This window comes from Oryx dammah, unplaced genomic scaffold (assembly GCF_014754425.2).
Source record: "Oryx dammah isolate SB20612 unplaced genomic scaffold, SCBI_Odam_1.1 HiC_scaffold_29, whole genome shotgun sequence".
NCBI lineage: Eukaryota > Metazoa > Chordata > Mammalia > Artiodactyla > Bovidae > Oryx > Oryx dammah.
Genome location: NW_024070213.1, coordinates 9,651,412 through 9,679,237, shown reverse-complemented (window position 1 = coordinate 9,679,237; position 27,826 = coordinate 9,651,412). Strand labels below are relative to the sequence as shown.

At 46.9% G+C, this 27,826-nt stretch overlaps 2 protein-coding genes across 9 annotated transcripts in view; one reads left to right on the top strand and one right to left on the bottom strand.

Moving 5' to 3' along the window:
* FAM227A (family with sequence similarity 227 member A) overlaps window positions 1-18,377 on the bottom strand; it is a 49,871-nt gene extending 31,494 nt beyond the window's left edge. Inside the window, exons 1-5 of the mRNA XM_040233289.1 lie at window positions 18,101-18,377; window positions 13,212-13,448; window positions 11,049-11,131; window positions 4,024-4,170; window positions 368-469 (exon numbers count right to left, since the gene is read on the bottom strand). Coding sequence (XP_040089223.1) covers window positions 368-469; window positions 4,024-4,170; window positions 11,049-11,131; window positions 13,212-13,353 — 474 coding nt within the window. The 5' untranslated portion in view covers window positions 13,354-13,448; window positions 18,101-18,377. The remainder of the gene's footprint in view (window positions 1-367; window positions 470-4,023; window positions 4,171-11,048; window positions 11,132-13,211; window positions 13,449-18,100) is intronic.
* Window positions 18,378-18,644: 267 nt separating this feature from the next.
* On the top strand, window positions 18,645-27,268 carry CBY1 (chibby family member 1, beta catenin antagonist). Of its 8 annotated transcripts, none has more exons than XM_040233331.1 (6): window positions 18,645-18,774; window positions 21,555-21,670; window positions 23,862-23,946; window positions 25,081-25,186; window positions 25,274-25,392; window positions 26,622-27,268. In XM_040233331.1, exons 2-6 carry the CDS (start codon window positions 21,657-21,659, stop codon window positions 26,700-26,702), a joined length of 405 nt encoding a protein of 134 aa, XP_040089265.1. In that variant the 5' UTR covers window positions 18,645-18,774; window positions 21,555-21,656; the 3' UTR covers window positions 26,703-27,268. The 8 variants fall into 8 exon arrangements, with proteins under 8 accessions (XP_040089265.1, XP_040089270.1, XP_040089267.1 ...); XM_040233332.1 differs by having other exon boundaries at window positions 18,660-18,774; window positions 23,771-23,946; XM_040233335.1 differs by having other exon boundaries at window positions 18,660-18,774; window positions 21,555-22,443.
* Window positions 27,269-27,826: the final 558 nt, after the last annotated feature.

Sequence of the window (27,826 nt, the reverse complement as noted above, 5' to 3'; positions counted from 1 at the left end):
TTGCTTTAGGACCTATAGAACATGTACAGAGAGGCAAGGTGTTGAGAAAAGCACCCAAAACTCTGAGCCAGGAGGTCCTGACTTTGCTCTCTGCCCTGCCCTTGACCAGCAACGTGACAGGGGCCAGTTCCTAAAGCTCAGGGGTGCTGCAGGCATGGTGCGATGCTTCCAGCCCAAGGTGTCTGGAGAAGGCATGGGTGGGAAAGGATGAGGGCAGCAGATGAGGCGCGGTCCATGGGTGGTCTGTGGAATCAGAGGGGCTGAGAACCCATGTTAAAGAGGCCGGGGTTTAAAAACAAAAAAAGAGGCTGGGGTTTGTCCCACAGAAAACTAAGCAAGGAAGAGAAGCAACCCAGTTTGCATTTACCTGGTACCTTTCGTGAAAGAGCCACCAGAAGCTATCCAGCCATATAGCTCTCACAGAAGGGGAAGAGAGAAACTTCTCTAATTCTCGACCTGAACAGAAAGACTGGAAGAGAAACACAATTCATGCTCTTGTTGCGTATTTATTTATTTATTCTTTGAAATTTACCTGGAGCTACAGCCAGATTCATAATCATCTCCACTCAAACCCTTCCTTTCCGCCCACATTCTATGGCTTGTTATTGTTATTAATCACACCACCTCCTCGCCAATCATCTTTGGAGTCAAAATACTTTGGGGTCAACTTAGAAAAAAAAAAAATCCTAGAGCCTGTTATACAGAGTAAAGTAAGTCAGCAAGAGAAAAACAAATATCATGTATTAATGCGTATGTATGGAATCTAGAAAAATGATCTTGATGAACCGATTTGCAGGGCAGGAATAGAGACACAGATGTACAGCACAGACTTGTGACACAGAGGGGCAGGGAGAAGAGAGTACGCACTGAGAGAGCAGCACTGATGTATATACACTCCCACGTGTAAAATAGGCAGTGGGGGGCTGCCGGATAACACAGGGAGCTCAGGTTGGTGCTCTGTGACTACCTGGAGAGGCGGGATGTGGGGAGGGGGAGGGAAGCTCAGGAAGGAGGGAACAGCTGCCATGTATCTCGCGCTATTCATTCCTTATCTCACTTTTTCACCATCTGTCTCTGTGGTTGCTGGTGAATGATGAAACTGTTATCCCCAATGTATTCAAGAGGGAAGTAAGGATTGAAAGGTTAGAATTCTTGCCTAAGCTTATACAGATGGGGAGCCTCCAAAGCAGGCAGCCTAGGACTTCCCTGGTGCTTCCAATACAGGGGGCGAGGGTTCAATCTCTGGTTGGGGAACTAAGAATCCCACACGCCACATATCGTGGCAAAAAAAAAAGCAAAAAGCAGGCAGTCTGGCCGCAGAGATACTGCATGGGCTGCCTCTCTTTTTACCATTTGGAGGAAGAGAGTGTGTCCCGGATGCAAAGGGAAAGACTTCTTGGCAGTCCCTTCAAGCCTACAGAAGCTGCGGGCAGAGTGCATAAGCAAGCCACCTTTGGTAGCAAAGAGCGCTCTGAGCCCTGCTCTCGGCTTAGTCCTCTCTACCACTCCTCATGTCTCCATGGAGAGGCAGGACAGTCAGAGGGGTGGAGGGCGCAGACTGACACCGTGCTGCCTGGATTCTCGTCCAGCCCTTGCACTAATTGGGTGCAGGGCCCTGACCATTACTGAATCTGTCTGCACTCATCTGGGAAATGGAGATGGTGACGACAGTCCTGACCTCCAGAACGGCTGTGAGGGTTCAACGAGTGAACTCACGGTCTAGGGGTGGCCCCCAGGTTCTCTGAGTCAGAGGCAAAGCTGGCTGCTGAGGGCATAGGGAGGGGATGGAGCAGAAGATTTGAGGAGGCAAATAAATTTGGCATGGCCCCCAAGCAGGATGGAAGAGGGTCCTTTTAAAGGCAGGGCACAAATCTGTCTTGGGTTTCCTGGGAGCCAAAGAAAAGCAGGAGCCAGCATCAGATAGAAGACTAAAAGCATTCCAGGAAATGCAGTTTTTCTTGGGATTAAGGTCTAAAGAAAACATTTCCCAGGGGACCTGAGAAATGGGACATTAGTTATCACAGCAGTCACCATCCTGGGGGCACCCACACAGCACGTGGAATGAGAGCTCAGGTTCCAGAGAGGGTCAGTGGGCCTGTCAAGGGTACAGGATGGGGAGAAGGTGGCACAGGAACAGTGGACCCATGAAACACACCATCCATTTTCCATGTCTTTCTTCCTCTTTTAAATTTTAGAAAAAGGAAGAAGAAAAAACTACAGTCTTGTATACCTGAAACTAACACAACATTGTAAATCAACTATATTGCAATAAAGAAAGAAAAAAACTACCATCTTATCACTCAGAGAATGCTGGTGATATCTCTGAATGGTTTCACCTCAGATATTCCTGTGTGCTGACATAACAACATTGTACTGCAGAGTTTCACATACTGATGTTTTTCATTTAACATCATTTAATGTCACAGCACAGTATGTTAAAATACACTCTTTATAAATACTCATTAGAGTGGCAAAGTAGTCCATGATATATAAACCAAAAATGATTGTACTGATGTTCTATCATTAAACTCTTCTAATAACATTGATAATAAAAATGATCATTTTTTGAGAAGTTATGCCTAAGTGCTGTGTTGTGTGCTTATGTACATTATTTAATTTTACAATAATACTTCAAGGTAGAGGCTACTGTATTGCTATTTACAGAAGAATAAATGAGAGTGCAGACAGCTACTTAATCTCAAAGATGTACTGCCTTCCAGGTCCTTGTTATCACAAAAACCATGTAGTGAACATCTTTTTTACGATGCTTTGAGTGCCTGCTGCTCCTTCACCTCTCTGCTAAAGAAGGCAGGGGGTCCAGGACCTGATCCCAGGGTGCCCACTGCCTGCCCTGGGCACCAGCACCCGGTGAAAGGCAGCCATCCGCTTAGTGACTACAGTCCATGCTGGAGCCTGGCGCTGGAAATCCAGCAGACACCACCATCATACTGGGCAGTGACTGGCCTAAACAGACCATTGCTCTTAGGAAGTCAGCTTGCAAGATGGAAGAGAGGGAGAGACACGGCCTGAAAAGAGGGCAGCAGGGAGAAAATCATGAAGAGGAGGAGAAGGCAGAGAAAGGATAGGAGGAGAGGGAGGCGGGACAGAGCGAGATGCGGGTGTGGTTTGAAGCAGTGAGAAGTACAGACGGAAGAGACTGAAAAGCTGGGTGCCAGGAATGGCGGGGGGAGCTAGTTAGGAGCTGAGGGGTCAATGGTCGCAGCTGTTTTGGGGACCCTGGGGCTGTGCAGTTGTGAGGGGCATTGAGGCACAGCTGGAAGATGGCTGAGACAATTTTCTGGGCCTCCTCCCCTTTCAATCCCTGCTCACAACTATCTTCCAGCTCCTGAGGGGCCAGCATTGTCTAACACACATACAAGCTCTTCTGGGCCTTAGAATACTCCCTTTCCTCCTTCCCTGTGGCTCAGCTGGGAAAGAATCTGCCTGCAATGCGGGAGACCTGGGTTCAATCCCTGGGTTGGGAAGATCCCCTGGAGAAGGGAATGGCTACCCAGTCCAGTATTCTGGCCTGGAGAATTCCATGGACTTTAGAGTCCGTGGGGTTGCAAAGAGTTGGACACGACTGAGTGACTTTCACTTTTACTTTTCTCCTTTCTAAGGAACCCGGCTCTCCAAGCTGGTGACTCACCACCCCAAGGGGTAACCGTGGGGCAAGTAAATATTCTAACTACTGTCTAATTAAGAAAAAAAATTAAGGTTACCCATATACAACCTAGTGACTGACAACAGAACAAACACACGCATCATTAATTAACATGTATCACAAGGCTGTGACCTCAAAATGCTACACTAATAGGTCACGCGATCAGCACGGTTAGGAGCCCAGAGCACTGGGAGAAAGGATTTCGGTTTCCTCATCGGTCAGTCTAATCTCAGCTCAGTCACTTGCAAACTGTGTGGCCCTCAGCAACTTCCCTGCCCGACTCAATTCCCTGGGGTGTAAGACTGGGACAGCGGTGCGTCCTGTGCAGGCGGGCGCCCCAGAGGGCTCTCTCTTCTTACCTTGCCACTAAGGGGGTTTTTCTCAGCCAGGATCACGTTGCCCACCAAGTCACAGAAGTCCACCCCGTTTGGAAGATTGTTTGGCCTAGAGTCGTCAAAGGATGGGTACTGGTAAAGCTCTGCCAGGAGATTTTTATCTGCTGTTTTCTAAAGACAAAAACAGAATATGAAATGGGGTCCCTCATTTTGACAGTTTAAAACAACACAATATCTTCTTTTTATCATGGAGATAATATTAACAATCTTCGAGAATGTTGAAGAGAATGAGAGTGCGTGCGTGATCCCAGCAGTTCTTATCCAACAGATATTTACATTATGTCTATTTTCCTTTCAGGCTTTGAGCACATGTATACAAATACATATGTGTTACTTCAATCATTTTACGATACATATATGCATACACACTTTTATATCTTGCTTTATCCCCTTAGATTTTTCACATTGTCTCACTGTCTTCAAATTTATCATATAAAGTAGTCTCTCTTGTTAAGATGTGCTATAATTTAAGTAACTACTCACAGATGAGTTCAGATTAGTATTATTACTAACTGGGACCACATGGTTCACCTCTTTGACGTTATTTACTTGGCATCAATTTCTCAAAAAAGGGCATGAATTTCTCAAAATGGCACTATTAGGGTCAAAGGATATGACCACCCCAGCTCTACGGTTCTTAACATATATCATTAAATGGATTTTAGGATAAAAGTATGACTATAAAAATGTAAAAATACAGAAAAGTAGGAAGAGGAGATCAATAACCACGACCCAAAGGCTCCTCCTGGAAACGTCCTGAGGGACTGAGTTCCTCAGTAACTGGGCGATGGCCTTGGCAATGGAGAACTGAGTGATCAACTGTGCTGACTCTGCGTCAGATGTCAGCTCCCCCACATACTGGCTCTGCCGCTCTGGACAGGACATTTAGACCTGCTCGGCCACCATCATGGGTCGTATGACAGTTTCGATGTAGACCCACAACCATCGGGCTCTATGCTGTGTGGGAATTTTCCAGGCTGTAAGGTGAAAAAGGGTAACATATTCTCTAGCATTTAAAGGCTTGAATACACACATGAGCTGGGTAGTTTAAAGAGGGAGCTTAGGAGGATCTTGCCTCCCAGAGGGCGCTAGTGGTAAAGAACCGGCCTGCCAATGCAGGAGTCAAGAGACAGGTTTGATCCTTGGGTCTGGAAGATCCCCTGGAGGAGGAAAAGACAACCGATTACAGTATTCTTGCCTGGGAATCCCAAGGACAGAGGAGCCTGGCAGGCTACAGGCTCACTGGGGTCGCAGAGAGTCGGACTCAACTGAAGGGACAGCACTTAGGAGGATCTTAACTGGGGCGGCTATGAGATGGGGTCAGAGCGCTACTGGAGAGGCCGCTGAGAGGGCAAGACCCCCTCTGAGCGAGAGGCAGGGGGCTCTGTCACCAGCAAGCTGCAGGGCGCTGGACGGGTCCTCTGACTGCTCCTGACTGTCAGCTCCCTGGGGTGTCTGCAGTGACCCACAAAACCCCCACTGCTGTGGGAATGCACCCCTGGGAGCTCTGCAGCACGGTGGCTCTGTGTGAACTGAAGCTGAACTCATTGTTTCTAAGGATAAACAGCTTCTAAGTTCTAAAAATAAACGGACAACTGACCTCTGGAATCCTCTTGATTCTACCTTTTTGAGGTGTTATGTGAAATTCTAAAGTTATTAAAATATATTGGTATTGTTCAATCACCAAGTTGTACGTGACTCTCTGTGATCCCATGGACTGCAGCATGCCAGGCCTCCCTGTCCCTCACCATCTCCTAGAGTTTGCCCAAGTTCACGTCCTTTGAATAGGATGTTAAGATTGGTTAAGATTTTCTAAAACAGGTACTCTGCCATTTTCCTACATAATTACCATCCAGGTGCCAAGGGGCCTTTCCTTGGGAATAAAATGTAGTTCAGGCCCAGTAGAAACCGACCCAGCAAGAGATCCCTTACCCTTTTGATAATGAAAGATTTGACATTCCTGAATTCTGAGCCCTTGCAAATATACTGTGATTTTCCTTCGCTCTTTTCTGCAGGAGAATGAAAGAAGAGAAATAGGATGTGAGTAATCACGGGGTCTGCCCACGGCTGTGTGGTAACCATACCTGTGATTTTTCATTCATCCTGAGCAGCTAGATGGCATACGCACTATTAGTTTGTCTGAGCTGCTGACTTGCTAAGACTCCCCTCCTTATTTGATCAGACTGCTTTTGAGCTCAGAGAAGCAGTCAGGATGAGCAGATTAAACATGGGTTTTGAAGTCAGTCTGGGGCAAATCTAAGACCTGCGGTGGACAAGCCTTATGATTCTTGGAAAGTGGTTCCCTTGCCTTCTCTCAAGTATAAAACACGTTCGAAGGCAGCTGCCTCACAGGTAGGGGGTCTTAGGAAGCTTTAACAAGGGGATCCGTATGAAAACACCTGGTGCAAGGTGTCCGCCAGCAGGTCATCTCGAAATAGCATTGTCCCTCCTTCCTTGCCTGATGCCAAGAAGTGAGATTAAAGGCTCTCTTGGAAGAGGCCAGAGATACTCTCACCTGAAACTCCGGATTCCTACTCAATTACATTTCAGACACTAAAAAAAATTCAAACCCCACAAAAACACCATCAAGTCTACAGGAAAGGAGTTTTGCCTCTGTCTGCCAAGCCGCCGCAACTTCGCTCTCTTTTTAAAGCCTTCTTCTCCATCTCATATTTCTCAATTGCCTTCAAAAACCAAAAAAGAAAAGGGGTTTTAGTGCAAATCTGAGGGGAGGGCAGGGGTCAGGAACTAGGCCATTTCTCCTGCCGGTGCACAAAAGGCCTGGAGCAAAGTTTGTGGCAGGGCCTTGCTGTCTCCCTGCTAGGTGGTAGGGCCTTGGTGCCCATGTGTGTCACTGACCTCATCCCCCTGAGGGTTACCACCACTACATCCCCCACCCCACCTTCTCCCACGCTGCCCCTCCTCCTGGCCACACTCCCGAGGAACACAGGATCTGGAGCAGGCTTCCGATCATGGCTCCACGGGTGACAAGCTGCTGTTTAACCTCTGAACAGAGGGATAACAACACCTACCTCCCAGTGCTCTCATAAGGCTGAGATACTACTATAAAGAATCTGATGCGTTTTAAAACACAAGCATTCCGTAGGCTTTCAGATAGGAGCTGATTAATAAAGAGTAACTATTATTATTATTATTAATCATCACCATATCCTGAGCTCTCAAGAGATTTCTCTTGATCTCTGATTCCTCCTCCCCACTCCCCCAGCCCTGATAAAACGGAGGAAAGAAAACCGAATGTCAGAGAGCCAACAAAGTGCACTGTCAACCAGGCCAGCGCTAAGCTGGAATAAAGAAGTTAACCAAGTATGATTCTGTGTCTTTGCCCTCAAGGAATTTTCAGTCTATTCAGAGAACCAAATCAACATACAGGGGACAATTAAGACTTAAACGTTTAGGATTCAAATGAGTGGGATCAGTATGGGCTGGAGCAGAGAGGACCGGCCAGAAAAGGTCGGGTACAAGTGTTGGGGATAAGGGAGGAGGCAGCTCTCCTTAGCTTGATAAACCGTGAAATGCTTCTCCAGCCTCCCGCTACCTTCCTCCTGAACTGGCAGCTCTGGCCTGCGAGATGAGCTAAAGGTACTGGAATGTGTGCAGGTGTGTGGGCCTGCCGGGGAAGGGTCACACTGATGTCTTTGCACCAACACTGTTGCCCCAATCACGTGCATCAGAGAAGGCACGATGGATGAATGAATCGGACGGGTGAGTGTCAACGTGACAATACAGCCATGCCCCTGCCACCCACCAGGACGTCACTGTAGCTGACACTGGCAGGGCCAAGAAGGGTGCGCACGATTTCCACAGAGAAAGAACAGAAAGGAACTTTGAATCCTGGAGGAAAAGTAAGTTTTAGGGCAAAAAATGATGAGACCTGAGTTTGCATTTGAGATGACAGAAGGACCTACAGGTAGGGCTGTTCCCTAGGAAGCAACTCCCAAACCTGCCTGGTGACCAGCCTTGCTAGGGAATTATGCAGATATACGGATTTATTAGAGATGTTTATTCAGTCCTGAAAATTCAGTGGAAGGACTGATGCTGAAGATGAAGCTCCAATACTTTGGCCACCTGATGAGAACTGACTCATTAGAAAAGACCCTGATGCTGGGAAAGACTGAAGGCAGGAGAAGGGGACGACAGAGGATGAGATGGTTGGATGGCATCTCTGACTCGACGGACATGAGTTTGAGCAGGCTCTAGGAGTTGGTGATGTACCGGGAAGCCTGGCGTGCTGCAGTCCACGGGGTCGCAAAGAGTTGGACACAGCTAAGCGACCGAACCGAACTGATTGCTTATTGGAATAAATATCATTCCTTATTGGGTTTTGAACTGTTTATTTATCGTGGCTCTGACTTGTTCTCTATTTAAATTTTTAAAACCATAAATATGTTACATGGTACAAAATCAAACACAGTAAGAAGTCTCCTTTCTACTGCTCACTCAAGATTCTTAGTATCTTGCATAGCTGTCTAGAGGTTTTCTAGAGGTATTCTGTACTGATTCAGATGAGAGATCCACGGCACACAGGTCTGCACCTGGCTCTTTTCACTTTTAGTTTTTCAGAAAGCTCCCAGGGGAGTCTGATGATGTTAGGTTTAGATATCACTGCTCTAGGTAACTAGGAATCTGAGACTGAAATACAGGTGAGCAGCTCAAATTTGCAAACATATCCTTCATTCCACAAATATTTCCTGAGCATCTGCTAAAAGTCAGACACTGGGCCAGTGTTGAAGACGCAGCCATGAGCATCAAAGCCCATCTCTGCCCTCCGAGGGCTCAGAGACTAGCGGGAAGAAGCCAGTGACTGCGAGGTGACCAAGGTAATCAGTGCTACCGAGGGTGTCAGGAGTGCACCCGGAAGGGGCACCTACACTGGTCTCGGGGTGGAGGGTGCAAGGAAGGCCTTTTCAGAGGCTGTGGCCTATAGGCAGAGGAAGGTATGCCCTACTCCCTACTGTGGGAGTGAATGGTGAAGCTGCAGTGGTGCGTGTCCAAGCTCCTGAGGGAAGGAGACTGGAAAGCAGAGCTAGGCAAGTTCATGGCCAGAGACTGGAGGAGAAACCCACACTCGGGGTGTGGGAGAAGGAACAGAAACAGGACATGGCTAGGGAGTAAAGCAGGCAGGGGCCTCTGACCTCAGAAGGAGATGGCTCACCCACTACACATCTACTGAACACTTTTATGCGTCTGGTGCTGTGCCAGATGCCCTCTGGTTGGGCAGCGTGGAGCCAAGAGACACCAGTCTGGCTCAGATGCTGACGTGGGAGGAGCAGTCCCGGGGTCAAGGCTGATGTATAAAGGTCAGGGCACACTTCGGTCAATGGAGGTTGGGCAGGGTCACCAGGGGAGGGCTCTGGGGGCAGCAGGCAGTCAGCACCTGCCAGGTCTGATAGGCTGCCTGGACAGAGGAGCAGGAAGGACAAAGCCCCCCTTCCTCCAGGTCACGTGAGGACCCATAGTTGCTCCTGCCAGCCCCGACCTGGCTCTGACTGGCAGTGAAGAACGCCGAGAAGCTGTGCCGATGCTGGGCAGCCTTGAAAAGTCACCAGATCCTGCTACTGGAAGGATAATATTCATTTTCCTGGCTCTAAAATTATCAGAACAACCCCACAGAACTGACATATAAATACAGGCTTGTTGTAAAATACCCAAACATTACCGACATACTTGGAGTAATAACTACTCATCTTCCATCCCATTCCCTTTCCAGAACTGACTCCATTTGGCATGTATCCTTCCAGACTCTTTCCCTACACATTCACATATATAACGTCCTTCCTGAGAGCCAGGCACCATCTAAGGGTTTTTGAGAGTCTTAACTCATCTATTAAGATGAGCCAGACCATAAAGAAAGCTGAGCGCTGAAGAATTGATGCTTTTGAACTGTGGCGTTGAAGAAGACTGACTCTTGAGAGTCCCTTGGACTGCAAGGAGATCCAGCCAGTCCATCCTAAAGGAGATCAGTCCTGAATATTCATTGGAAGGACTGATATTGAAGCTGAAACTCCAATACTTTGACCACTTGATACATTGGAAAAGACTTTGATGCTGGGGAAGATTGAAGGCAGGAGAAGGGGATGGCAGAGGATGAGATGGTTGGATGGCATCACCAACACAATGGACATGAGTTTGAGTAAACTCTGGGAATTGGTGATGGACAGGGAAGCCTGGTGTGCTGCAGTCCATCGGGTCACAAACAGCCAGACACGACTGAGCAACTGAACTTACTTACTTAATTCATCTAATTCTTGCATATATAATAATACATCTATGAAGTTGATATAGTATCAATGTTATCATCATTTTACAAGACACTGGGACTCATAGAGGCTCAATAGTTTACCGAATGTCAGAATGTGAGAGAACAGTACAGCAGCAGGAATTCAAACTCTGACAGTCTTATTCTAAGCCTCTGGAGCGACATACAACCCTCATGCACATGTACAGAGCATACATACAGAGACAGAGTGCTTTTGAACTTAAACAAAATTGTTCCAAATAGTGTGTGTGTGTGTATTTTGCTTTTATTCACAATTCAGTTCTAGGCTCTGCTCGACAGGGGGTAAGGGAGAACTAAAGCTCGTGATCTCCTTCCAGCTTCAGTAAAGAGTGGCTAAACCTCTGTGAAAGGCAACTTGATCGTATCCATCAAAATTTTAAATTTCACTTCCAGGGCTCTATCTGGCAGAAATACTTACAAATGAGTCCCAAGATACATGTACAAAAATATTCACATGTTTACTATGATGAAAATGCCACTGAAATAAGGAATAGGGAAGAGTCAAATTGATTTTGCTGTAGCCAAATCTGATATAAAAAAATAGGACTTTTATATAGATAAAAATAAAAGTTTATGAATTTAAAGAAACATGTCTTTAAGACTTCTATTGTGCAAATGTGCTTTCAAATTAATAAAAGGGTCCCTAGAATCCTTTCTTCCTGGAAGCCTTACCTTAGCACTCAAAACTCACCAGGCTGTGCACCAGCGGGTTGGGACTCAGATCTGCGTCAGCAATCATCTGGTTCACCTGCTGAATGGAGCCAACCAGGCACGCTGGGAGGTGGGCCTGTTAAGGAAACTTTCTGGGTGATGATTACACATAGACACAATAGGCTGAGGGAGCCCGGCCGGGACAGCAGCTCACTGCCTTCCTGTGCTTTCCCCCCACTCCATTGTTTTCTCTGCAAACATTCACACTTCTTTTATCTTGCCTTAAATGAGCTGCTTTAAAAATGGTAAACAAAAATTAACCGTATTCTAAACACCTTGAAAAGCAGAAAAAGAATCACCCATTATGCTACCAACCTAACAACTTCCTAGGATCTGGGGAGACTTCCTCCTAGCACTATTACATACATACCTTTTTATATAATTATAATATCAGTGTGTGCCTGTGTTAGTTACTACTCTGACTTCTCTCCCACTCATTATTACGATCATTTTCCATAATCTTTGTAATATTTTAAATGGCAGTATACAAATTCATTTAGAGAATGCATCTTAATAGACTTAACTGTCCCTTGGGTATTGAATATTTAAGCTGTTTATATTTTTTGCAACTATAAATCACGCTGTGATGCACACAGTCACACCGAGAGCTGTTTCCTTATTTGGGATTATTCCTTTAAGAGAGATTTTCAGGTGAAGGATGCCTGGGTCCAAGGGCATCTCGATCTTGTTTATCGCTGTTGAAATCTCTGCTCAGTTTGACGCCCCTCTTGTTACCCTCTCCACGCCTGCATTTCTTTCTGTCGTAGTCTCAAGTGGTCTAGGATACATCCTTTGTAAAAGCCCCATAATCCATCACTCCTCACAGCCTTCACGTAAAGCCAGGCTCACTGTTACTTCCATTACCCTCAGGTGTTCTTACAAGTTGGAGGACTCTTGACAAGTGAAGATGCCAAGGAGAGACATGACAAATCACAGGGAGTGAAATGGATTGCTTAGGTTGCGATGAGTGTGGGACTAAGGAGAGGGCACATTAGGAAAAGGCCCAGGAAAGTGAGACCTTGAAGCAGACCTTCATGGGATCATTTGTGCTCCTCTTGAGAAGGGTTTCGGAGAGGGCTGGAAAGTGAGGTGATGCAGAGAGATACATGCAGCTTGGCTGGCAGGAGCATGACTCGAAAGTAAGTGAGCTCTACAGAAAATGGACAGACTTATTTATAACCTAAGACGGTCTCTATTTGCTGCATGAGTTTTATGGTCCCCCAGAGAGGGGATTCTGTGAGTCCCTGAGACACAAGGTTCAGGGTCAGAAGTGAGATCCGGATCAGTGAGGCCAGAGTCAGAGAAAGAAGATTCTGGTAGCGTCTGGATGATGCCAGAAGGGGCAAAGTCTGGCCCAGGTAGAGGTGCTGCTAGGTTAGAGAGGTCAAATGGAGTTATTTTTTAAAATTCTTTATTGAATGTGCTGCAATATCGCTTCTGTGTTCTGTTTTTTGGCCCTGAGGCATGTGGGATTTTAGCTCCTCGACCAGGGATCGAACCACAACCCCTGCACTGAAAGGTAAAGTCTCAACCACTAGACCACCAGGGAAGTCCCTCAAATGGAGTTTTAAAAAGAAAGAAAGAAAGGGAGAGAAAGAAAGAAAGGGGATTCCTTAGCAGTCCAATGGTTAGGACTAGGCCCACTTTCACTGCTGTGTGTGCCTGCTTTCAATCCCTAGTCAGGGAACTAAGATCCTGCAAGTCACATGGCACAGCCAAAAACAGACAAACAAATAACATTTTTTTAAAAAGAAAAAAAAAAGTTGAGGACTCAGCTAACTCTTCTGAGGCTGGGACTATAACTTAGTTTTTATCTCTAAGTTTAATTCTTTGGAAGGTAGAAGGCAAAGGAGACAATGGGGGGAAAAGAGCATTTCTTTCCCTCTTCTTCCCCATCTTTTCAACAAATATTTCCAGCATGTCTTCCTTTGGTGCTCTTTCTGCTCTATCTTAGTAAAACCAACTCAAGTCAAACACTCCTTCACAGCCTCAAATTCTTTCAGAGGATAGGTGGGGCTTAAATCATTGAAGAAAATCAACAAACACATAAGAAACAAGTTAGTAAGTGGCGTATGATAGAGCCCACGTCACACCTCTGTGCAGGCGCGCTGTCTCCATTGCAGACGGCACCACAGAAGGATACAGGGCACATTGTCCTTCAGATTCTTCCTCGTGGCATCCTTTAGTGCATTCTGCACAATCAGGGAAACACCCAGGTGCTCATCCAGTGGCACCACTGGCAAAGCAGTGAAGTTGATGACATCCAACCTCCTGAAGTGAGCCATCGTCCGCTTCCTTGTACACTGATAACAGTTAAGTTTCCACTTTTAAGAGCCTCTCATTCCTCCGCTATGGTCTTTTTCTCTGTTCAGCCAGCCTCCTGGAAATCAGAAATAAGCACAGAACCAACTTAGAAAGCTCACCCATGTTCATCTCGCAAGCAGGGCTGATGGCGAGGCACACGCCGCATACAACATGGGGAATAAAGACTTGTTAGAGAAACCCATTCTTTTTATTTTTTCCTTTGCTTCTTTTGTTTTTATTGGAATAGAGTTGATTTACAATGTTGTGTTAGTTTCTGCCGTACAGCAAAGTGAATCGGTTTTATATCTGTTCTTTTTTAGATTCTTTTCTCATATAGGTCATTACAGAGTATTCAGTAGAGCTCCCTGTGCTACACAGTAGATCCCTATTAGTTCTCTATTTTACAGACGCGTATGTGCATGCTTCTCAAGAGATACACATAACCTTTGAGTTGTGCAGGAACTGAGGTGCCCACAACAGGTGCAGCATTGTAACCTCAGGCTGAACACAAGATGCCTGGAGCGTGCGTGCTAAGTCGCTTCAGTCACGTTTGACTCTTTGTGACCGCATGGACTAAGGCCTGCCAGGCTCCTCTGCCCATGGGATTCTCCAGGCAAGAATACTGGAGTGGGTTACCATTTCCTTTTCCAGGGGATCTTCCTGACCCAGGGATTGAACCTGAGTCTCCTGCATTTCCTGCCTTAGGGGGTGGATTCTCTACCACTGCGCCACCGTATTTTTTATATTAGGGGTGTCGTATATTCCACTGTATATATGTACCACGTTCCTAACTGAAAACTTCAAGGGATATACACTTTTGCTTTCTACCTGCCGATCTCCACCATCACCCTCTGATGAAAATTATCCTAATTTTAAAATAAAGAGACTAGGAAATTCCCTGGTGGTCCAGGGGTTAGGTCTCAATGCTCTCACTACCAGGGGCCCAAGTTCAACCCCTGGTTGGGGAACTAAGATCCTGAAAGCAACACAGCAAGGCCAAATAAATAAACAAAAAGAGACTGCTGTTGTTGTTTAGTCACTAAGTCATGCCAGACTCTTTTGTGACCCTATGAGTTGTAGCCTGCCAAGATCCTCTGTCCATGGGATTTCCCAGGCAAGAATACTGAAGTGGGTTGCCATTTTCTTCTCTAGGGGATCTTCCCAACCCAGGGGTCAAACCCTCGTCTCCTAGATTGGCAGGTGAATTCTTTACCACTGAGCCACCTGGGAAGCCCGAAGGAGACCAGAGTGCTGAAAAGACGGGCTCCAGACCACCCAGCAAGCCAGATTTCAAACTAGAAATGCAGTCAAATCTCTTTGCCTCTCTAAGCCTTGCCTATGAAGTCAGAGATGTGGATTAGGTTGCTAGGACCCTCTTCAGCTCTCAGATCCTGGGCTTCTATGACGCTGGGGTGGGCGGTCCATCCCCTCAGCATGAGGCTCCTGATTGACCTGAGGCTTTCTGCTCCCTCTCCAGTGGCCCCATCACTGCTTCTCCTCCTGGATTTGGAATATGCTGGCCAGACTGCTCTCCGGGGTCCTTGCTTACTGGCCAGGAGGAATTTATCACTACCATCTGTGGGTCCTCCCTGTCCAGAGCCTGGGGGTATAGGCCTGGTTATAATGAAATAAAAGATTCAGATCTGCCCTCAAGAAGCTCATACATAATGGAAAGAGAGAGAAAAGGTATAGTTCAATGAAAAAAAATTAACCAGTGCCCTTCACCAGTCTCCTTGCCTCTCTTTTGGTTCCTGCCTTCTGCTCTGCTCTGTCCCCGCAGCCAGCCATCCTATACGCCTGCTGCACTCAGCTTCTTCCTGGTCTCTGCTATGCTGTGTGCTCTATGCCTTTGTACATGCCGCTGCCCCCATTCAATCAGCCCAGGTGATATATCCTTTAGAAAACCTTGAATGACTCCAGGCCATTAGTACCACACCTTCTCGGTGAAGGCCAGGATTCTACCTTCAACTATTACAGCACTTTAATCCTGAACTAGAAGAATTTGCTTCCGCATCTTTCTTTATTAGGCAAATTACCCTCTAGGAAGTAGGTTCAGTCAATATTTGATTCCTTTTTTTTTTTTTTTACATTTACTTAGGTGCACTGGATCTTAGTTGTAGCATGCGGGAGGTTTTGGTCAAACTCTTAGCTGCAGTATGTGGGATCTAATTCTCCAACCAGAGATCGAACCCAGGCTCCCTCCATTGGGAGATCAGAGTTTTAGTCACCGGACCACCAGGGAAGTTCCCTGAGTCCCTTTCTAACTCATCACATTTCTTTTTGGGCCAAAGAGGTTATCCATTTGGGTTGCCCCAAGTCAGCTGGATTGTAGGAAAGGTTGGCCCAGGCCAATACTCTGCTCCTAGCCTTTAGCCATACAGCACTTCTGAGTTTTCTTCCATGCCCCTGCCCCAACATGAACTGGAAAATTAAACACATTCTCTGAAAAGCCAGGCTTAGGGGGGGCTCTGTTAAGAAGCCTCTTGCTTTTGTTTAACATTTCACTGGAAGGAGTGATGTTGAAGCTGAAACTCCAATACTTTGGCCACCTGATGCGAAGAGCTGACTCATTTGAAAAGACCCTGATGCTGGGAAGGATTGAGGGCAGGAGGAGAAGGGAACAACAGAGGATGAGATGGTTGCATGGCATCACTGACTCAATGGACATGAGTTTGGGTAGTCTCTGGGAGTTGGTGATGGACAGGGAGGCCTGGCGTGCTGCGGTTCATGGGGTCGAAGAGTTGGACACGACTGAGCGACTGAACTGACTCACATCTAATGAGAGAACTGAATATTATGCTTCTTAAGAGAAACATTTAAAAGTCTGTGTTCCTTTCTGAATCTTTCAGCATACTATTTTAGGATAAGTATTTTCTGAAGCATGATAAATTTTTACTGTCACTACCTGGGGAGAAAAAGAGGATGGGGAGAACACTAACTTCACTGAATATCTACCCTGTGTCCAGGACTGTGCTGTATATATTAGGGGCAGATGAGTGGAAGAATAGAAAAACATTCTGCCCTCATGGAGCACATATTCTTGCACATGAGATTTGAAAGTCCTTTATTTAAAGTTAAATGTTTTAACTTAAATATGTTAAGTTAAAACAACGCTGGGGTTGTAGTCAGGCAGACTTTTCTTCAGTTTAACCTTCAGTCATTAAATGACTACCTACTGACTGCCCAACAGAACCAGCAATTCATTCTTACTGGGGGACAGGATGGTGAACTAAACCAGACTTGATCCCTGACCTAACAGAGCTTATGTCAACTAGAGGTGACAAGTGCTAATTAATTATGTGCTAGTGCTAAGCTGCTTTCAGTCGTGTCTGACTCTTTGTGACCCCATGGACTGTAGCCCACCAGGCTCCTCCGTCCATGGGATTCTCCAGGCAGGAATACTGGAGTGGGTTGCCATTTCCTTCTCCAGGGGATCTTCCCGACCCAGGGATTGAACCCGCGTCTCTTTGGTCTCCTGCATTGGCAAGCAGGTTCTTTACCACTAGTGCCACTTGGGAAGCATGAATTATAACTGACCACTGTGTCAAATGGCACCCCACTCCAGTATTCTTGCCTGGAAAATCCCATGGACACAGGAACCTGGTGGGCTACAGCCCATGGGGTCACAAAGGAGTCAGACACGACTTAGCGGCTGAGCACACACGCTGTTTCAAAGGGAGGGACCCAGTGCTGTGAGAGATGACGTAAGAGTGGAGACCAACCTAGTCAAGGTGTCACAACTTGAAGGAAGAGCAGGAGCTACTTAGATAAATGAGGAAGGGAAATACCATCCAAGCAGAGGGGCATAGAGTACAAGGACAGGAAAAGTCTAGACCTGTGCATCACAGTAGCCACTAGCCACATGTGACAATTGAGTCCTTGGAATTTGGTTAGTGTGACCAAACTACTAAAATCTTTTAAAAAATTATTTTATTTATCTGGCTGTGCCGGGTTTTAGTTGCAGCCCACGGGATCTTTGATCTTCCTTGTGGCACGTGGGACCTTTTAGTTGCACCATGAGAACTCTTTGCTTCAGCCCATGGGATCTAATTCCCTGAACAGGGATCAAACCTGGGCCCCCTGGATTGGAAACATGGAGTCTTAGCCACTAGACCACCAGGGAAGTCCTAACATCTTAATTTTAGTTAATTAAAATTTAAAACCTAAAGCAGAATAAATTAAAAAAATATTGATTGTATGTTGATCACATTTGGGACATATGAGTGAAAATAAACATCATTCATAGTAATAGCACCTGATTTTCAAAAGAATCTTTTAAAAATATGGCTCTGAGAAAATTCTAAATTATGTATGTGGCCCACATTATGTTTCCATTGGATGGTGCTGGGTTAGACCAGGCAGTTTGGTTCCAGGACATGGAAATTTCCCCTTTTCAATGAAATAAGGTATAGTTGGAAGAAAATTGCACTTGGAGCCAGAGACCCATGGGTCCTATCCCTCATTGGTTGGATGACCTGGTGCATTCACTAGGTACCCAGTAAATATCCCTTGAATGAGCCCGAGTTTCTTCGTTTATCAAATGGAATGTTTATCAAACACACACTGTTAGGATTTTAGGAGATCTGGAGTCTTTTCTCGAGTAGTTCCCTGCACCGTGCTCACGGTGCGACCTTGGAGCTGTTCCTGGCCTCAGTCTCCCCCACCTGTCAAAGCCGACGAGAGATGGGGCGTGGGAAGGCAGGGTCATGGTGTGTCTGTTCATCTTACCTGAAGACGGCAGGCGGAATCCGCGGAACTCGGCGGTGCCGATTCCGCCACGGGGCCCTCAGGGGACCCTGTGAAGTTCTGGATGGGACACCCGAGACCTGTTGGCCCCCACATCCACCAGGAAGGGGTACCCTTTGTTTTGTGATCTGGGAAGAGGAAGAGGAGGAGGGACGTCTGGGAGAGGCCCATTTTGCTGCTATAAGTCCTGACGTTCTCCCGGCAACGCGGGCCACATACAGCCAGCACCTGCATCTTTTCTCACAACAATGGGGGGCATCGCGAGCTTCGCGTGCACGCCGTTACCATGGCGACGGTCCCCGTAGGCGGGGGAGAGACCAGACCAAGGGGTTTACGGGGAGAGTGAGTGTGGTTTCTCGACCTTGCCTATAGCCCAAGTGACTCCAGAAGACACTGCTTCTGTGGAGTCTATTAAGTATATCAAGAGCCGTCCTCATGAGTTTCTGGCGCTTCGCAAAGGGTCGCGATGGGGACCGCCCGGCGCCGGGTACCCCCAAATCTCTCGGTGGTAGAATCCGGCGGGGCTGCGCCCGCGCATGCGCGTGGCGGCCGGACGACACCCGCTGTTGCTCTGGCCGCGGTTGACTCGGCCTCTGGTGGGTACCAGGCGGGAGGTCGGGGGTTTGCTTGGAACCCCCGACTTTAGGGCACGTCAGGTACGTCTCTGAGCCCGGCATCGCCCGAGGGTCCGAGAAAGGGTGGGACACCGGCGTTCCCCAGGGCCTCCCGGCAGCTGGAGCGACCGGAGGGCGCGGAGCAGGGGGCGGGGGCCGGGTTCTCCGCAGGCGGTGCACCGCAGTTGTAGTGTGTTTCCTGGTTTGTAAATTGGGGTGGTAATTCCCCTCGTAGGTCAGCGATGAAGGTACTTAACGAGAGCGCGCGAATGAACGCTCTCTGCGGCTAGTTAACAGCCCTGCGAGGTGGCCACGTCCCTGCGTGGCACGTCCTTGCTTCGCTCTGAAGTCTTTTGAGATTCCGGTGAAAGCTGGAGACTTCTTTCTCACTTTCTTGTTAGATTAAAAGAAAATACTGTATTTTATGGCCCATTGCAAACGGTAGCATTGCATAGTGAAGAAGTGATTACTATCATCAGCGCAGAGGCGTAGACCTTATTTGAAGCCCAGTTTCATCGCCTTCCCACGGCGTGACTGGAGGCACATTACTTAACTTCTCTAAGCCTCAGTTTTCTGATCTGTAGATGGGAAAAAACCACTTGATCTTCTTCCGCCAGGCCGGAATACTGGAGTGGGTAGCCTGTCCCTTCTCCAGTGGATCTTACAAACCCAGGAATCCAACCGGAGTCTCCTGCTTTGCAGGCAGATTCTTTACCAACTGAGCTAATAGGGAAGCCCTGATTGTAAATAAAGAAGCCTGGGGCCCAGAGAAGTAAGTGCAGGGGCCCAGTTGGGGTGAACAGCAGAGCGACCGATGGAACCCAGATGCTCTCCATTCGCTTCCGTTGTGCTGAGCCCTCCCTCTCTCCAGGAAATTTCACTGGAAGAGGGCTGCCTGGGGCCAGGGGTAGAGCTGGTACCTCTTGGTTCACACTCATGTTCCAGAATCTCAGAGTCTCAGCCGGAGTTGTTTGTGGATGAGTGGATCTGACTTAAAAGTTAGTCCAGACCCTTCCTTTTCCTTGTCTGTAATATATTGATGATGGGCGTTGGCTTAAGTGTTATGAGAATTATTAAGATCATGGGTGAAGTGCCCTTGTGAACACCTTATTTACCAGAGAGGTTTTGTTTCCTGAATGTTATTGACCAGAGATGTATTCACTTACATAACAAATAGCCGGGCATAGGCATTAGATTCTGCAAAAGTCCACCCAGTTAGCAAAAAGTTAAAACCTGGAAGACTAAAGTAGCTTGGCCTAGGTTTAGCCGGCAACTGAGAGGCAAAACTGGGCCTAGAACTTGGCCTGTTGTGTCCAGGTACTGTGCTCAGTCTTAGTGTTCTTAGCACCACTGGGGGCTTTGCACAAACAACTTGGCTTATTTTTCCTTCTTCAGATGTCTCCAGGTGCTTGGAGGGGCAGGGACTGCTTCTTATCTGGTTTGTTATACATTAGTTTGGTTTGTTTTCCTAAGTTACATGTGACTATATTATCATTGTAATAATTCATTAAATCCACAAACATATTTCTTTACTATAACTTTATATTGTAACATGAAATTGCCACTATTTGGCTATTTGGGTTTTTTAACCTTTAGAATGGCAAATTCAGGGATTAGGTTGGCAGAACAGGGGTTAGGATTCCATGCTCTCACTGCCAGGGGCCCAGGTACTATCCCTGGTTGGGAAAGTAAGATCCCGACACAGCTAAAAAAATTAAAATTAAAAAAATCTGTTTAAAAATGGCAAATTCAGTTAAGTCAGCCATCCTACTTCCTTTCCCAGATTTAACCAGTGTGTGCAGTTTGGTGTTTATCCTTCCACATCTTTTTTATCTAGAGACCTATATTCTTGCTTTTTTTTTTCTTTTTGTCTTCTCATGTGGGATTATAATATATACATTGTTCTGTTGCTTGCTTGTTTTTTTTTGGTCATACCATTGGCATATGGAATCTTTGTTCCCCAATCAGGGATTGAACTCATGCCCCCTGAATTGGAAGTGTGTAGTCTTAACCACCAGACCACCAGGGAAGTCCCTATCACTTGTTTTCTTAATGATAGAGTGTGTTGGATGTCTTTTCAAGTAAGTACACAGATGACTGTCTCTTTGTTTTTACTTACGATCTAGTGTTCCCTTTTAATAATGTGCCATAATGTATTTGGCTATACCAACCATCAGCAGACCTTTTGCACTGTTTCTTATTTTTGACTGCTACCAACAACGGAGAATATTTGTGTGAATATGTCCAGTTCTTTCTGGAGGATCAATTTTTACAAGTAGATTTGCTGGCCAAAAACTATGCACCTGAAAAACTTTACTAGGTTTCGCCTAATGGAAAAAATGATAGCATCTTATATTTCCACCAAGAGTATCTTTGTCTCCATACCTTCACCAACATGGTATTATTGATCTCTTAAATGTTGCCAACATGATGGATGAAAATGCTTCTTTTTATGATGTACCCCACCAGTTATTAATATAAGGATAATTTGGTATACATGTTTAGCCAACTGATGATGGCTATGAACCTTGGGAAAACTGGATAACTTCTTTGAGCCCTAGTTTTCTCATTTCTGATATGGACAGGAAAATTACCTTATGGGATTCCTGCAAGGAATAAAAGAAATATATGAACTGTCCCCAGCACTGGGTCCAACCTCTCATGGATACTCAAGAAGTGATATTAGTTACTTTTTGTTATGACCTTTTCTTTTTTGGGTTAAAACCGTTCTCCCTGGATATTCCTATTTCATTCCTGTTCTGCCCTCTGTGGACATAAGAGTAATTGTCTTCCCTTTCCATGCTTTTTCTTTCCTCCTGCAGAAACAATGCCAGGGCCTTCCACGGTGTTCTGGATGACATAGTAGCACAGCTTCAAAGACCTTCAGCATCTCAGTCCCCACTGCTGTCCCACTCACCATCAAGATGGAAGCATTCTGGTTTGTCCAAGTCCTAAAGTGTTATGCCCCAGCCCAAATGCCATCTCTCAGGCTGTGGGTCTACCACTGTTTTTTGGAGGACTGTTGCTTTACAGTGTTGCGTTGGTTTCTGCACAACACTGTGAATCAGCCATAAGTATACACATGTTCCCCTCTCTCCTGAACCTCCCTCCCAGCCCCAACCCCATCTCAACCCTCTAGGTTGTCACAGAGCACTGGGTTGAGCTGTGTTATATAGCAACTTCCCACTAGTTATCTTTTTTATATATGGTGATGCGTATGTTTCATGCTACTCTCTCAGTTTGTCTCATCTCTTTCCTGCACTGTGTCCACAAGTCTGTTTTTCTGTCTGTGTTTTTAATCACAAACACACACCAGTAAAACTCATGAGCACACACCCCTAAATGTCTTATGTATTTTATTTGTAAGTCATATGTACATATACTTCTATACATATATGTATATCTATATTGTAAAGCTTCTAAAGAAGCTTCTAAACTTTTGTCATTAATTTTACTGCTATTAATTTCTACATCACTAAAAACGGTACGAAGTTTTTTCTTTGTGTTCTTATTGAATATATGTCTTGCTAATTGTGATGAAAACCTACTATGAGTTATTCTTTTAATAATAGTTTATCTAAAGCCTTGTTTCAAGTAGTCTTGAGAAGTTCCCTCTCTTTTTGGCCAGTTTCTTGCTAGATAGGATAAACTCATTACCGTTTTTATCTCATAATGTGGTGAAGGAAGAGTTTATCCCTGGGAGTAGGAAAGGTGAGAGCTCTGCTGCTCTCTTTTTGCTCCTTTGTGCCTTCATTATTGTTACCGTCATTCTACGGGTTCTTGGAAGGAATCTTGTTGAGCTCTCTGTGTATTATACATTAAAATTGGGCTTCTCTGGTAGCCCATACGGTATAGAGTCTGCCTGCAATGCAGGAGACCAGGGTTCGATCCCTGGGTTGGGAAGATCCCCTGGAGAAGAGAATGGCAACCCACTCCAGTATTCTTGCCTGGAGAATTCCATGGACAGAGGAGCCTGCTGGGATATAGTCTATGGGGCTGCAAAGAGCAAATCACACACTTGCAATACAGGGAGAGAAATGAAGCGTGGCCCTGTGTCTCACCACATACAAAAGTTAATTGCAGATGAGTGGCTGTCCTAAATGTGAAAGCTGAAAGAAGAAAACTTCCAAAAGTTAATGTGGGGAAATATCATGACCTTAGGATAGGCAAAAAATTCTGAAATAAAAACCACTAATCATTAAAAAGGATTTAATAAGTCAGATCCCATTAAGATTAAGAACTTCTTTAATCAAAAAGAAACCAATAAGAAAGCAAAAAGACAAGTTCTCAGAAAAAGGCTTGTGTAGATGCTGCTGCCCCAGTTGTGAGTCTTACCAGTGTCCAGGAGTAAGGATCTCACGCCTTTTGTTGTTGTTCGGTCGCTCAGTCGTGTCCCAACTCTTTGCGACCCCATGAACTATAGCACGCCAGGCTTCCCTGTCCTTCACTGTCTCCCAGAGTCTGCTCAAACTCATGTCCATTGAGTTGATGATGCCATCCAACCATCTTATCCTCTGTCACCCCCTTCTCTTCCTGCCCTCAATCTTTCCCAGCATGAGGGTCTTTTCCCAATGAATCGGCTCTTTGCATCAGGCGGCCAAAGTGTTGGAGCTTCATCGTCAGTCCTTCCAAGGAATATTTAGGGTTGATATCCTTTTAGGATTGACTGGTTTGATCTCCTTGCTGTCCAAAGGACTCTCTTGAGAGTCCCTCTAGTGCCTTGGTCTAGACTATAAATCTAGTGATGCCAGTTTTTAACGAAACTTAAGACCAGCCAGTTAGGCACTTGTCTGTGGTTGACATAGACTAGTCACACAGACCTGTGTTCAAATATCAGTTCCCACTTAGGCCCTTAGTCGTTCTAAACCTCATCTGGCAGGTATACTCAGAGGAGCTGAACCAAGGGCGATTTTAAGGACTGAGATGTTGCCAAGGTCTGGGCATGCTGCCTAGCACATCATGAGCGCTCAGCACAGGGGAGCTGTCGCCAGGATAGTTAGCGGTCACATGACAGAATGTGTGTTTTACATGATGGCAGGACAGGGGCACAAGGGCACTGATGCAACTCTTTGTACCCCTTGACTTTTTCTGACCCTGGGAGAAGGGAGCATTGACCTTTCCTTCATCAGGCTGAAGATGCCTCTCTTTGGAAGTACGTTTAGTCCGAAGAAGACGCCCCCTCGGAAGTCGGCCTCTCTCTCCAACCTGCATAATGTGAGTATCAACGGTGGTGTGCAGTGTGAACAGAGCCTCGAGCCTGACCTCTTATGGGAAGTGTGGTCCTCCAGAGGCATCCTCTTGGGAGGGTATCCTTTTAATTCATATGATTGCTATTGCTGAAAGCATGTCTTAACTCCTATTTGGAAATTATTATCAGAGCTGTTCAAGAACCTTAAAAAACAGTCGTTCTCATTATGATTTTGGGGACCAAACAATCTTATCCAGTTTGACTTCAGTTGATTCCCAAGACTTGGCCAGGAATCAGTTTTTTAGTCATGTCTGAGAACAAATTCATTCTCAAAGGATGATGTTTTGCCAACATTAAAAACGTTCAAAAGGATTTGCCACAGCTCCAAAGGCAGTTTCCAAGCTCCTCCAGGGTAAAGGGTTTGCATTCATTTCTGTATATCCAGTACCAGCCCTGGCCCACGGTGGGCGCTCAGTGAGCTGTAGAAACATCGAAAAACACATTAAAGAACAGCTGCTACCACTAATTGGGACTTAGCATTTTATGCCTTTTCCAGGACATATGTAGCTCCATAGGAACAAGTGATGGCTCAGGCTTACATTTAAAAAGGAATTTTCACTTGACGAAAAATTTACAGCGAGACTTCTTAAACTGCCAAGTGCCCTGTAGATATGAAATAATTCAGTTTGCAAATTTCAGCATATATAGATTTTCTGAAAAACACCTATTATATAAAGCAGTACTTTTCTTTTATAGTTTAAAAGTTTTTTGGTACCTTATTTGATTTTCTGACTTTATTTGAAAAAAAATTATTAAATGTGCCGAGTTATGATTAGAGAAAAAGAAATGAATTGTTGGGGGTCACATAGTCGGGGATTCCCACAGGGCACAGGGGTAAAGAACCCGCCTGCCAATTCAGGAGACCCAGGTTCTATCCCTGGGTCAGGAAGATCTCTGGAGGAGGAAATGGCAACCCACTCCAATATTTGCCAGGAAAATGCCATGGACAGAGGAGCCTGGGAGGCTACAGTTGGTGGGGTCGCAAAGAGTCTGATGCAACTCAGTGCATGCAGGGGGTCTCACAGCTAGCAGAAGAGGTGCTGGAGCACAAGCCCATGTACTCTGGCTGCCTGATGCCAGCATGAATGTCTCACCCACAGTTGGACCGGTCCACGCGGGAGGTGGAACTGGGCCTTGACTACGGAACCCCCACCATGAACCTGGCCGGGCAGAGCCTGAAGTTTGAAAATGGCCAGTGGATAGCAGGTGTGCTGTGCTTCCTGCCGTTTTGCCCCAGCAAGATGGTGGAGGGCAGCCTGCACTTGGTGACCGTTGGTTGTGCCCTTCTGCCAGAGACGGGGATTAGTGGAGGTGTGGACCGGAGGGAGGCCCAGCGCCTGCGGAGACGGAACCAGCAGCTGGAAGAAGAGAACAACCTCTTGCGGCTGAAGGTGGACATCCTGCTGGACATGGTGAGGAGGGCGGCCGGGAGGGCGATGCCTTGGCTTTCCCTGGGCGGCTTCACAACGAGTCATTTCAGCCAGCCCACACTCTCGAGTGCCAGCTTGCCCAGGCACATTGCTCTGAATCCAAAGATACGAAACCAAGGCAGACACAGTCGCCACCCTCCAGGGCTCAGAGTCTAACTGAGAGAAGGACATAAACATGGTGACGGTCCTCAGGGTAAGGACAGAGGTTAGAGTCTTGTCCAGGCCTGGCATCCGCAAAGGAGAGAGAGCTTCATTCTGTCCAGTCAGGAGCCCATCAAGGGAAGGGATATTTAAGGAAAGATAAAGGGAGGAATGGCGGTCGGAAGGCATTCAGGAGTGAAGGACAGTCTGCTCCTGGCTAGGCAGGGACCTGCAGCAAGCAGCCATTAGCCAGAGCCTGGCGAAGACCTACGGAGAGCCACACTGCCTCTTGGCATCGGTTTCTTGTGGCTTTTAAAACAGCCTGTTGAACCTAGAGGTGTATGTGAAGCTTCGCCGAGAGGCAGGAGAGCACCCTGTCATGGTTAAGAGCATGTGTCTGTAGCTAAGCTGCCCGGGTCCCTGACCCAGCTTCGCCCCTGGCTGTGTGACTTTAAACAAGTTACTTAACTACTCTGTGTGAAGAAGCTTAGTGTCTTCAACAGTAAAATGGGCCCGAAAAGAGGATCCACCTCATTACTGAGTTAATACAAGTAAAGCTCTGGGAATAGCATCTGGCTCGGGAAGTACAGCTCTTCTGTTTCACAGTCAGCTGACCTCTGGAGTCTGTGTCTCTCCATCCCTGTCTGCAGCGTCTTCCACCCTCTCCTCCAGAGACAATTGAGGGATCCTGATGAAGGGAGTGGCGTTCTTTTTCAGCGATTTTTATGTGAGCCATGACTCAGAGGCAACTTAGTCCTTTAGCATTGAAATCACCAATATCTGCTCTTTTCATCCCCTGAAACGTGGTGTCCTTAACACAGTGAGTGCCACACAATCCTAGGTGACAAAAGTGATGAGAGAATGGATGGTGAATGTTCCGCAAGCTCTTGAGGCCCTGGGTCATCAGGAGATTACTCTGCCCAGTTACAAAGGGGTTCCCATCGTGGAGGCGCTGGCAGCGTTAGAGAAATGCCAGGGGGCCTTGCCCAGCGCACAGGGCTGACCTTGCCACCCTGAGTCATGGCCGTGAAATGTCCCTGTTGCTTAACGCTTTGCCGCTCTTCTTCCAGCTCTCGGAGACCACTGCTGAATCCCACTTAATGGAGAAAGAGCTGGATGAACTGAAGAGCGTCAGCAGGCGGAGAAAATGAAGACCCCCAAAGACATCTGTTCAGAGAACGGGGAAACCCATTCATCAGAAGAGGGGAATGTGGTTGAGGGTATTTTTAGCCAAACGGAGGGATCAGGTCCCGGTAGAGAGCATCATATAATGGGGCCAGAAGGCACCGGCCCCCTTGGGTTGGGGGTAGGCAGGTGACTGCAGTGGATTCCAGGCCAGTCCTGTGCTTCACGGCAGGGGAGACCTCCCCAGGGAGGTCTGGTTGTGACGGAAGCCTTTGGGTTTTCTCCAGTCACTTAACACCCAGATTCCCATGGCCCAGGCTCATCCTCCTGGGACGGATCATCCCATGCCCTCACGTCGGTGTTTGAGGTATGGCGCCCTTTTGTTGGGGGGCTCAGATGAGGGGCTGTCCTGTCTCTCTTTCCTCCAGCCCATCCTCTCGCTCCTCCAAAGAACACTAATTTCCCCCAGATCCACAACCTCCTCTGGCTTCAGCATCTCGGCAGCCAGCGCCAGCCTTCTACGGCAACACTATATTTTTGCGCTACTTTCCTCTCTACCCTACTTTTTAAAATTAAATAATGTTATCTAATCTGTGGCCAAAGTGACTGAAAAAAAGAAGCCTCAGTTTTCGAGGAAGTGAGTTACGGAGGCTGGGTTCTAATCCTGGGATGCGCCATCCGCTAGGTGTGGGGGGGATGTCCCCATCACAGGAGAAGCATTCCAGCTTCCTGGGCATCAGCAGAGGCTGAGCTAGAGCAAAAACGGTCATTCTGCCCAGATCCCCTGCCTTCTTTCTGGGTATTGGGACTCGCCTGGACCTGGCAGGGACTGAGCGGTTGGGATAGAGGGCTGGCTTCCCCAAGTGGGAGTTTGTACCCTTAGAGGGAGCCGGGCTTCTCTGGCTGGTGGAGGGAGCCAGCCAAAGTCAGCAAGAGGAAGTCCAGCTTCCAAAGTCCAGGGTGAAGACCGTAGGGGCAGGACACGGAGCTCCAGGCTTTAGACTGGGGATGGCTGCTGAGGTCAGCTGTTTCTGGATGCCCGTTACCCGCCTGGGACAGGGCTTTGGATCTTGCTTAGATTCTCTTTTGCTCCTCAGCTCAGCCCTGCAGAGCAGGGCATATCAGTCTGCATGCCTGTTGGCAGATAAGG

Bases quoted from the DNA above. Each gene is read 5' to 3' on its own strand.
- CBY1 (XM_040233328.1), top strand. The intron at 23,947-25,080 runs GTGAGTATCAAC...TCTCACCCACAG, and splicing joins CTCTCTCCAACCTGCATAAT to TTGGACCGGTCCACGCGGGA. The intron at 25,393-26,621 runs GTGAGGAGGGCG...CTCTTCTTCCAG, and splicing joins TGGACATCCTGCTGGACATG to CTCTCGGAGACCACTGCTGA.